We start from the raw sequence: 12,054 nt of genomic DNA, 5'->3' as shown, positions 1-12,054 counted from the left end.
GTCCGTACGTGTCGCCGCGCGCTGAGCAATTCGGCTTTCGCTCGGCACATAGTACCACCCTTCAGATATCTAGAGTATTGCACCATGTTAGCTCCGCCTTGAACAGGAATGAGAGAGCGGTCGCAATATTTCTAGATATCGAAAAGGCTTTCGACCGCGTCTGGCACGAGGGTCTTATATATAAGATCCTTACCACTACCCAGTGTCCCGCGCGGCTTGTGAGGATATTGCACTCCTTCCTCACGGACCGCTCCTTTCACGTTTCCGTGTCCCCCGCCATTTCCCGAAACCACTCTGTGCAGGCGGGTGTCCCGCAGGGCAGCTGTTTATCGCCCGCGCTTTACTCCGCCTACACAGATGACTTCCCTTCCCCCGCGCTAAATTCTAATCAAATCCTCGCACTATATGCCGACGATGTAGCTTTGATCGCCGCATCGTTGAATACAACGCATGCGATGGTTAAGGCGCAACGCTGGCTCGATGAGTTGCCTGCGTATTTCGAGCGTTGGCGGATATCTGTCAACGCGCGAAAGACACAGGTGATTCGGTTCGGTGGTTTGACCCCCTCCCACCAACTCACTTTGGCTGGTGAGCAGATCCCATGGTCCGATACCGTCCTTTACCTAGGTGTAACTATTGATTGCAGGCTTCGCTTTAACAGCCACGTGAAGCAGGTAATCAACAAGTGCAAAGCCGCCCACGCCATACTTCGTCCGGTGTTATACGCTGAACTCCCGCTGCGTATAAAGGTAAGCGTTTATAAAACCTACCTACGGCCGCTCCTCACGTACGCTGCGCCCGCCTGGTATGTGTATGTGTGTGAAAGCCTGCGCCGCAGAATGCGCGCGCGGCAGTCACTCGCATTACGCGCTATCGCCGGCGCGCCGAGGTATGTGAGAAACGAGCTAATACGTAGCGATCTCGGTGTAGAAACGCTGGATGAGTTTATCCTTCGTCTCTCCCAAAATATGTTCTCGCGGGCGGACGCTTCCTCTCATCACCATCTCCGAGAGATTGCTCCGCACCGCGCCATTCCCGGGTCGCGTCGTCCAAATCCGCGCGACCTACTACCACCCCCCTCTCCTAAGGCGTCCACAGCGCCCTCCCACCAGCCGACGTTGGAAACAGCGTCGGTATCCAATCTAGCGCTTCCAGCGCCACCTGCCGCCCACGCACTCTGTGCGCCCCTTACTATTCCCTCCTACCAAATCCACTCCCACGCGCAAATAGCGCAATCCCTTATAATACCCCCACCCACGCAAGCCCCGCCTGCGACGGCGCACCCTACCGCGCCGTCTGTCGCCTCACCCTGCATAACTCCTACACAATCGGTACACAACGTACCCAGCCACTCCCACGCCTATCCCCACGCGCAATTGGCGCTTCCTACCTCACCAATCGGTTTTGTGTCGCTCCCGGGTTCCTTGTCCGTCCCCGGCCTAAAAAGTTCTGGCCGGGCTCGTAAAACCAAACACAGGTCGGTCGAGTCTTCGCAAAATGCGAAAAGGTTTAAAGCTTCCGAGTCGGGCACAGTCTCCTATACTGTGCCCCAAATATCTAAACAGGGCGGTTCGCCCCCACAGTAACCCGCCCGTATTAGCGGGCGGCGCTATATACCTGCTGCAGGGGGCTTCCCGCCCCGATCAGCATTCCCCACGCAGCCTCCTAACGGAGGCCGCGTGTGTGAAGACCCACTCGTCGTGGCGAGTGTGCTTGACGTATGCGGGGTAATTTGAAATACGTATCAATTGTTGAATGGAATACTTTAGATTGGAATACAGTTTGTAAAGATGAACATAATGTTTTCATAAATAAAATAACAACTACATACTGCACTTAACATTATCTTGTCTGTAAATGCCACCTATCACAATTTTGTGGATTTATAAGAGTAGGAATATTTTTATCAAGCAGAAGACGTTGATAAATAACATATCGGAACACATAAACTGAATGGCCCTTAAAATGTGGTTTATCTAAACCTGTATAACGAAACTTATTAAAACTAAAATATAGCCTACATAAAAACAATAAAACTATCACCAATCAATAATTATAAGCCAGAAATAACGATCGAACTACACCATACATTAGATAATATAAAAACATCAACGACATTAAAATTTGTTCCGCCGTTTTCGAAATTGGGTCAGAACGGACAAAAACAGTTTTGTCGTACTTTTATTGAGGTTAGAAAATTTTAGAAGGTCGATTGATCTATTGCTCCGGAATAGTGTAACATGAAGAAATAAGATATAATGGAAACTAGATTAGCAGTTTCAGTTGTTATTAAAGAAGTTATAGGTTGAAGTTTAATTAATCATCTTAGATTTCTATTAAAATCGGTTTATGGTTCTATTCTCACTGGAAACTTATAAATGCACTGTTTAGTTGTATTAATGAGAAAAATAAATAAATAAATGCACCTTCTCTAATGATAAATGTAAATATTTCTTTAATTTACAAGTTCACTATATCGCACCTTCAGAATAGTATGGACTTAACTCAAAAATCGAAGAAATCGAGTTACGGTCATAGAGGGTCACTAAAAGGGATGCACTTTTAGGTGAATAGTAAAAAAGTGGCGCTTTAATGGTAGAATAGAGCAAACGATACTTCGGTCTCTTTCGCATTCTTTCCCTCTACCCGCGCCGCTCGGATCGTTACTGACGCGTTTAGTGATGCATCGAGAGTGAAGTGAACAAGTCGTTTCAAGTTTATTGGTGAACAGACCTAAAACGAAATAAGTCGCTTGTGTACTGAACAAACGGGTAAGTAAACTTCTCAATCTTCAGTTTAAGAGAGACTCTTTTTCATATTAGGTCTTTTTATTACCGATTTGGTTTTTACTTTTAGGACTTATTGGTAATTGAGTCCCTTTAATACTTAAAACTAAGAATAGACATAAGGACTAAACAGAATTGAGTCCCTTTTAAAATAAAACCAAGGACTTTAATACATTTTACATCAAAATGTGTCACTACTACACTAATTTGCCTACAAATAAATAAGCTATTTTAATAAATGAGTCCTTATAATTATATAAGATGGGTGTGTTTATTTGCCTTAATAAGATTTAGGACTCTGTATTTCCTAAATACCTAATACTTAAACTATATTTTTAGGAGCCCTGTTGGTTTCAGATAAGAATAAAAATGAAGAGAAGAGCAGACTTAATACTTGAGAAATTACGAATAAATGAGCAACGAGAGGTTATTTCTGTAACTATATTTACTTTAATACACTAATTGCATTTACTGGCTTTTTTAACAATTATCGTAATTATCTTGACGTTTTCAGGTGGACGTAGTGCCGAGCAATAACAAAAATGTAAGTTGGCCCTCGAACCAAATGCAGAAATCTAGTGACGTGGTTTGTATGAATTTGATCAATATAAATACCTATCCCTTGTTTCTATTTATTAGATATAGTTTTTACGCAAATCTATTACAAAAACTAGGTAGACTTGAAGTGGAAGTACCTACATGCTTTTGTGCTTTTTCGTTACAGGATGATATAAATAAAGAGAACATTCCTCATTTTATTGAGCAAAGAAAACGAAAGTTGACTCAGGTACCTAATGTTATTGTATTTTGCCTAATTATTTCCAACCAATTTGCTTTTTCCAACAATTTTCTTTTTAGTTTTATAACTAAGTAGTTAGTTAAAACTAGGTAGGTACCTACCGTACCTACTTAGGTACCACCTAGCTTTAAGAAGGTTAATAGTGGTTATGATATTTACAGAATGAGTATGAAAGCGATACCTCTCGGCCATCCAGTCCATCAATAATAGAAGGCACACCTGAAAAAAGTGTGCCGTTTCTAAATTATGCACACGAACTTTGCGATAGCAAAAGGATCATAACTAGGGTTGGTCTCAAAATATTGTCTCTTTACGTAGATGGTTATTTAATGCCATAACATACATTGCATATTCACTTATTTGATAATCTATAATTTTAGGTTAATACTGAACAATGCTATTCGCAGCCAATAGAAGCTGCACATGAAATCACTGTTATGGTAAATAAAATAATGTTTTTTTTATTGAGTACGCAGTATACTAAGACATTAGAGTCACACAAATGATGTGCACATGAGATATTTATATTATGCACAATTAGGTATATTTATATCTAAGTATTCATTTTAAAATATTACATTTTAGGAACCTGTGGCAGATGAAGTGGAAAGTCTGAAATGTACACAGGGACAGAACCAACCAGAAAATGAAGCTAGGCGAGCACGCAGCAATTCAACGTCCAGCAGTTCCTCGTCTTCTAGTTCAAGCAGCTCATCTTCCTCTAGTCGCAGTAGCCCGGTCCATAATGATAACACAATTGAGTCGAATACAAAGATAGGTGACCCCTCAACCTCTACAGGTACATATCGTAACACTACACAGCCACCTAAAAATTATTGTGAGTCGCCTATTCATTCAAACGAAAGTGATGCAGACTTGAGTGACGATGACCCTTCGTATTCAAATAGGCCTCGTTTACGTCTTGGAGGTGCAGTCAGATTATCTGCGTCGAGTACTTCCTCATCTTCTGATACTACAGACAGTGATCCCGAAAATGTTAATGCTTCTATTGTAGAAGGTCCAAAGAAATCCCGCAAACGTCTACGAAATCCCAATAAGTGGAAACAAATTGTTGCCAAAACTTTGCGAAATTCTGGGAAAGAATATGTGTCTAACACTAAATCTAAAAAAACTGTTCCTGCTCGTTCTATAAAAGATCCATGTACCAGCAAATGTAGAGTCCAATGTGTCGATAACATAAATGAGATCGATAGAAATCTAATATTTCAAAAATATTGGGCACTAGGCAACTTGGAATTACAGAGATCTTTTATAAGAAATTGCATGGTAGAAGTAAAACCAAAATATAAATACACAAATGCGGCTAGACCAAGACAGCCTAATAATGCATTTTATTTTACTGTTAATGGTACTAAAATTAGAGTTTGCAAAACTTTCTTTATAAACACGTTAGGTATATGTGACAGGCAAATAAGAACTGTTAAAAAGAAGACAGATGCGCAAGGTTTCGTAGAGAAAGATAACCGAGGTAAAAACCAGAATAAAAAAAGGATAGAACCAGCAATCATACAAGATGTAAAGAACCACATTAATTGCATACCTAGGATTGAATCGCATTATTTAAGGTCTTCAACTTCTCGCGAGTATATAGGTGGAGAGAAGACCATAATGGATCTATGGAGAGATTTTGATAAAGATCAACGTGACGCAGGAAAAGCTACATGTGAATATTGGTTATATTATGACATTTTCACTAAAGAGTTTAATATTGGATTTTTCCAACCCAAAAAAGACAGATGCGACCTATGTTTTGAATATGAACTTGCTTCTCCAGAAAAAAAACTACAACTACAAGAAAAATATGATTGTCATTTAAAAGAAAAAGATTTATCCCGAAAAGAGAAACACAATGATCGACTGAACATTGATGAAACCCATATTTGTGCAGTTTTCGACCTGCAAGCAGTTATGCAATGTCCTAGCGGTGATTCGTCCTCTTTCTATTACAAAACAAAACTGAATTGCCTCAACTTTACAATCGTGGAATTACTAAAGAAAAGAGACAATTATCGGGAGGAAAACACAGAAAGTGAACACAAACGTGATATTGGAGCTTATGGAGATGTCTACAGCTTTTTCTGGGACGAAACTCAGGGGAAACGCGGATCTAGCGAGATCGGATCGTGTGTTCTTAAGTATTTGGAGATTTTAAATGCAAAACATCAGGGTCAGGCCATCCACGTTACGTTTTATTCCGACAATTGCTGCGGACAAAACAAAAATAAATATGTAGCTTGCTTATATTCCTACGCAGTATCACATTTTGAGTACATCCAGTCTATAACCCAAAAGTACCTAATAAAGGGTCATACCCAAAATGAAGGGGACAACGTCCACAGCCTCATTGAAAAGGAAATCCAACGGAATAAAAAGGCTGGACCCATATACGCACCTTGTCAATACGTCACTTTAATAAAAAATTCGCGAAAAAACGGGAAACCGTTGATTGTTCAAGAATTAACCTATGATTTTTTTTGGGACTTAAAGATTTTTCAAGATAAATGGGCTTACAACTTTAGTGAAAATGAAAATAAGGGCAATGTGACTTGGAATGACGTTAAAATTCTTAAATTTACTAAAGAGGATACGTTCACATTTTACTATAAAACCTCTTATAGTCAAAATGAGTTCAACAAGGTAAACATGAGAAACAAAAGGAAGAAGATGGGTGGTATAAGAGAAATTGCTATGACCAAAGCATACTCCCAAAGACTGGTGTTATCTGAGAGGAAAAAAACTGACTTACGTTCATTGATTGAACATAATTTGATACCTCATTATTATGCTGATTTTTATAATAACATTATTTAAATATTTTTATAAGTATAACAGGCTCTTCTGCCATACGTTTTAGTTATTAGTTTTATAAAGCGTTGTTTACCAAAGTATTGAATTATAAATGTTAACATGTTAAGGAGATTTTTGATATAATTGATTCAATTTAATTACATAGGCAAACATTCTATATAGATTTTATATAGAGTGTGCAGTACGGCAATGCTATGCATAGGGCATAGCGTTGCCGTATACTGCACACTCTTTTTATAACGAAGGTTTCTTGATTTTTTATAGTTTCTTATAACAATATTATGTTAAACGATGAATATTGATATTGTAATTGTTAACTTGTTAAGTACAAGTATTATTTTGTATTTGTTAAAGAAAATTAAACTTAATTATTATAAACATTGGCTGTGCAAAGCTTTGCCTGAAGACTGATTTACGAATGATTGTGATAATTATTGTACTTTGTAAAAGCTATTTCTAAATGGATAATAATATAATTGTAAGGTTGTTTTGTTTCTATTCATTTTATTATTTTTAATTTTATAATTGCAGATTTCGAGACGAACGAGATTATTATGTTTATTTTCTGTGCCAGTGACTTAATACAATTCTTTTGAAAATTAAAAAGTGTTTAATTTCACAGTTTTTTTAAATATAAAATGACTTATTTCGATATGTGACACAGTAGCATATTTTCAGTTTATTCTTGTAGTGCACTTTTCAGAAATAGGATAAAAACTGTACAATGATTTCAGAATAAAAGAGACTTAGGACGAAAACGGTCTTTAAAAAAAAAATAGTTTCAGTATAATACTGACTTAAATTGGCAACCTTTTTAAAAAACCTTAATTTTAATTAAAAATATGCATCATACCATTTTTTAAGTGATCATGTTTCACAAAACATAAACTTAACTTAATACAAAAAACAAATAATTGATACGTTTACATACAAAATTAATTAATTAAATCAGTTCAAAGTTGAAAGTCTGCAGTTTCAATACTTCGTTTTTGTTTTCCCAAAAAAATGTTTTTTTGAGATATGTCACTACTATTCTGAAGGTGCGATATAATTAAATAGGAGATTCTAGTTATATGAACTTTCATGATAACAACATATATCTGAAATGTACTATATTTTAGATTTTCTCCTCTCTACGCCATATTTTTGAAACTTACTTACTTACTTCTGAATAACTATTCGTTTAAAGCACACAATTGACTCTATAACCACGATCTCTTTATCAAATAATACTCTCGCTAAATTAAATATGTATAAGTGTACCTTTTAAATGGTAATATTGACCGAAATCCAAACGGGTTCCCGAACGCAAACATGTAAAGAAAATTGGACAAACGAAAGGAGAATACGAAAAAATATTCAAATACTCGTATGTATCAACAGCCCAAACCTGAATACAGTTTGAATGTAAATCAATACGTTCAGAAACTAACCAAATTACACCGATACCGCACGATAAGGTACAATTGATATTTGAATAATTTACTATTCAATAAGCCGAAATTTGGAAACTAAAGGTATCACTTTATACAACCTATAGCCAATTTGTTACCCTACCACACAGACGATCGTGGTCATATTGAAATTCCTCGAAACGCGTTCCGATTGTGGCAATCCTAGTGCGTTGTTAGTATTCCATTGCGTGTTTTGTTCGTGTGCGACTTTAAGACTGAGTAACTGGACGCGCAATGTACTTCGATAATGGAGATAGGGTTGTCGATATCTAAGTTGTTATTTAGACGGCGGATGTCGGGGCTAAGCCGCCGCAAATGACCCAAAGGCCCAGCGGTGGTGTATTGATTGCAGATTATGCTGTTAACTCGCCAGTATTAGCGCACTATAAATTGGTGAGCGTTTTCATCAGCTACCCGCAACGAAGTACTCTTTGATAACGGTATAGTCGTTTTGTGGGTTTAGTAACTGTATATGTGTCTGAAACTTTTTTTATATGGAAGCGTTTTCAATGAATGAGCTGCATTCAATTTTGAAACAGTTTTGTTCAATGGGAAATTGTAAGTTTTGACGTTCCTCATTTAATTAATTAAATCTATTCTACTGATGTTAAAATAGTAATTCAAAGCTATGTAATACCTTAAATACATAATAAACTTTTGCTAAGTTTTGAGGTAAACATTAAAGTATGATTCTGTAGGTCTTTTACGTAGGAATAAATTAATTTAATTCAATAAAAACATTACTATTAGGCTTAGTTTTATCAAGGGTACTGAACTATTCACAAAATCAACCATTAATGAAAACGTCTTTAAAAACTTTGTAAACTGATATAATATTATAATCTATAGGAATACTTGGCTGATTTTGAAGATAGTCTCTACTTCTATAAGTTGGTAACTTTCTAAGTTAATAATTAAGTTGATAATATGCCTGTTTAGTGTTTATGTTCTTTTATGTAAATGAGTGCTATTGTAGTGTGATAGCTTGTGTAATAAGTGTATATGAAAAAATAAAATTGTCTGTTTATGCGTCTCTATCTTGACTCTAAGCTTTCAATATTATTATTTTTTTAATTCTTCGCTGTGTGTTATACTTCCTTAAGTCGAATAACTGGAAAATGAAATCACAGGATCTTCTATTAATAATTAATCATTCTAATGCAATAAAAATTACGTCATTAGAAATAAAAAAATGTGTGCGTGTAATATAATTGTACACACGTAAGATGTGAAACTTCTTTATGACCTTATTTTTCAAAAATAATTTACTATATGCAACTTTACAGAAATACGTCGAATCACGTGTAGTGGGGATAAGAAAAAGATGGCGCGTAACGGAAAAATGTCACGCGTAACGAAAAAATTTTACAATAAATTTTCTTCAAACCCCGATAAAGAAGTTTCACTTCAAAAGAAATCTGATTAAAAAGTTATAACACAAATTTTTTCACAAACAAACAATTCGATGTATAAACACTACTAATATTAATACGTAAAATCCAAGGAAACGCTAACATAGCCCCACATACCGGACCGCTGGCTGGTCGTATATAATATTCCTTTGAGTTGGAACATTCTAGAACGCTAAGCACTAAAAGGATAAATGTGTGCAGAGTAAATACTAACTAAATATATATTAATAACATCGGAAAATCTGGTTGTGTTATACAGTTGAAGCTAAATCTCGGTATGAAATTATTTTAGTTTTATAAACGATTTCAAAGCTTTATTTTAATGTTAATTTTATCAAAATCGTTTCAGCTTTCAACAACCAACGTCTAATAATGCAATGCAACCAATTTCCAAATTATGTTTGAAATTTCCAAACGTGAATTTTACGAAAAATAACATACGAAGAACGTACCAATAATTAAATTAATAATCTAAAATCACCCTTCGTTGCAGACTTTACCTGGCAATTTACTTTTTCACGTACCCTCATTACGCAGTCTAAATCAAATTCGGAATTTCGAATATCACTAAAGAGCGGTGATTGGCAGACGGGGTAGAGGGGGAAGCATAAGACCCCATGTATGCATGTTTTATAATCAGTATTGTGCGAACCGCGCTGCCGTGTAGACATCTAGGCGTTTTATTGGTTAGCGAGAACGGGCGATTTAAAATGAGAATATGCAATGAGGTATCGATTTATGGAGACGGGATAAGGCGTTCTGAATAATTTGTACTAAGCTTCCATTCTGGTGTTAGTGATGATTTAATATTCGCCGAACTATAGCAATATTGAATTAACTAAAGCACCTTTACTATTTCTATTCGGCTTCGTAGAATTTTGATGAGAGGGGTTGTTTGACGTAATTCTCATAGTTGTCACAACTTGGTAACTAATTTAAATATTTTAGAAATCAAACACTTTAATTAATTAACAGGCTTAGGATGTCTGTATAAAATGTTTGTTTTAATGTAGGTATTAGTAATTAGCATTCATTTCTGAAACATAATATTTTGGTTAAAAATGTAGAGAAACATCGTTTTTTAAATTAATTCATTTTTAGTAACTGGGTCGATTAAAATTGGTAGACACTTTGCGTTTATAATTCTCTAGAGTAAATTAAAGTATCGTATAGTATAATTAATAATAATTGTCCTAAATATAATTTTCCCTTTCATACAGTCCTACTTCCTACGAATATTATAAATGCGAAAGTTTGTGAGGATATGTGTGTGTGTTTGTTACTCTTTCACGCAAATACTACAGAACCGATTACAATGAAATTAAGCACACATATAGATGGTAACTTGGATTAACACATAGGATAGGTTTTATCCCGGAAATCCCACGGGAACGGGAACTATACGGGTTTTTCTTTGAAAAAATTATTTCCTAGCTTTCCACCCGGGAAAGCTAGGAAATAATAATTCATCAAAACACAACTAAGACACGTAATAGGTACGAAATAAAGCTCCAACCGATCCATTTAATACTAACGTTAAGTCAGAAATATAAATTAACACAAGATATGAAAGTTTTAAGCTCACTTCATACGAATACGGATTTCCATTAAAACTTATCTAATATAACGTATCACTAGTTTGATCTATTGTGGAACAACTTCGCGTTTTGTATTGCATACTGAATTAGATTCGACATTGTATACAATATCGTGCTTTTGATAATAAACCCCGATGCGTAGTGCAATTTAATTTCGTGTAGGTACATATTTAAAATCTAAGTTTTATTTTGTACGACTCTTTATATCCATACTTCCATACTAATATTATAAATGCGAAAGTAACTCTGTCTGTCGGTCTGTTACTCAATCACGCCTTAACTACTGAACCAATTTGCATGAAATTTGGTATAGAGATATTTTGATACCCGAGAAAGGACATAGAATAGGTTTTATCCCGGAAATCCCACGGGAACGGGAACTATACGGGTTTTTCTTTGACTGCGAGTGCGCGGGCGATGCCGCGGGTGGAAAGCTAGTTTATAATAAAAAAATACGTCTCGACATGCTCAGGTAGGATTTTGATTTAAATAAGAAATAGCGTTTTCCCTACATAAGAACCAGCGTCGTACTTCAAGGAATATAATAAAAAAAGAATTATCGAAATCGGTTCAGTCGTTCACACGATGCCGTGACAAGGCGAAACGGGTTTCATTTTTATATATTATATAGCTAAATAAAATAAACTGTTAATGAATTCAAAAAGAAATAAATCGTGTTAAAAATCAGTTATGATATTATTATATGAAACTGGTATTATTGTATATATTAAGACTTTATATAAATATATAAGAACCTATTGCTTTCTTAAAACCAAAGGATAAATTTGGAACAATGTAATAATATTACAAAAATCTCGACTTTGAATAGAAAATAATATTTATTTACCTAAACAAACATGGCTCTAGATAAAGAACCTTTATAATTTATTGAATAATAAATCTACACGTGTTTGCTAATTTATTGAAATCAAAAGAAAGAACTTAGGTAAGTTATTATTAGAAAAAATACATTGAGTGAATTATTCCAATTAATATCTCAAACAATTAATTTGCCCACACTTTTCATGCTAAAACACTTACCAAGCTACTTAGCGATCCCAAGAAATTTGCAAACATACATATAAAAACATAACCTCTATTACGTCGGCAAAACTTGATAAACATTGTTTCCCAAGAAATACATTTATTTTAAGACTAGCTGTGCTCCGCGGTTTC

At 35.6% G+C, this 12,054-nt stretch overlaps 2 protein-coding genes across 8 annotated transcripts in view; one reads left to right on the top strand and one right to left on the bottom strand.

The window, feature by feature from the left end:
• LOC123703478 overlaps positions 1 to 12,054 on the bottom strand; it is a 339,926-nt gene that overhangs the window by 75,078 nt on the left and 252,794 nt on the right. The gene's annotated exons all lie outside the window — the stretch shown is intronic.
• On the top strand, positions 2,683 to 6,887 carry LOC123703479. 7 transcript variants are annotated; one of them, XM_045651486.1, is made up of 7 exons: positions 2,683 to 2,771; positions 3,144 to 3,212; positions 3,301 to 3,372; positions 3,511 to 3,573; positions 3,747 to 3,872; positions 3,966 to 4,025; positions 4,171 to 6,887. In XM_045651486.1, the coding sequence occupies exons 2-7, from the start codon at positions 3,156 to 3,158 to the stop codon at positions 6,415 to 6,417; spliced, it is 2,625 nt and encodes an 874-aa protein (XP_045507442.1). In that variant the 5' UTR covers positions 2,683 to 2,771; positions 3,144 to 3,155; the 3' UTR covers positions 6,418 to 6,887. The 7 variants fall into 7 exon arrangements, with proteins under 7 accessions (XP_045507442.1, XP_045507440.1, XP_045507444.1 ...); XM_045651484.1 differs by having other exon boundaries at positions 3,144 to 3,221; XM_045651488.1 differs by having other exon boundaries at positions 3,126 to 3,212; positions 3,301 to 3,330.

This window comes from Colias croceus, chromosome 26 (assembly GCF_905220415.1).
Source record: "Colias croceus chromosome 26, ilColCroc2.1".
In the NCBI taxonomy this organism is placed as follows: Eukaryota; Metazoa; Arthropoda; class Insecta; order Lepidoptera; family Pieridae; genus Colias; species Colias croceus.
The sequence above is the reverse complement of the archived record's forward strand: the minus strand, read 5'-3'. Positions and strand labels throughout refer to the sequence as shown.

What these genes read in the sequence shown, in the direction of transcription:
- LOC123703479 (XM_045651484.1), top strand. Translation starts at nt 3,156, where the DNA reads ATGAAGAGAAGAGCAGACTTAATACTTGAGAAATTACGAATAAATGAG. An exon ending in GCAAAAGGATCATAACTAGG is followed by an intron (nt 3,873 to 3,965) that starts GTTGGTCTCAAA and finishes CTATAATTTTAG; the next exon opens with GTTAATACTGAACAATGCTA. An exon ending in CACATGAAATCACTGTTATG is followed by an intron (nt 4,026 to 4,170) that starts GTAAATAAAATA and finishes ATTACATTTTAG; the next exon opens with GAACCTGTGGCAGATGAAGT.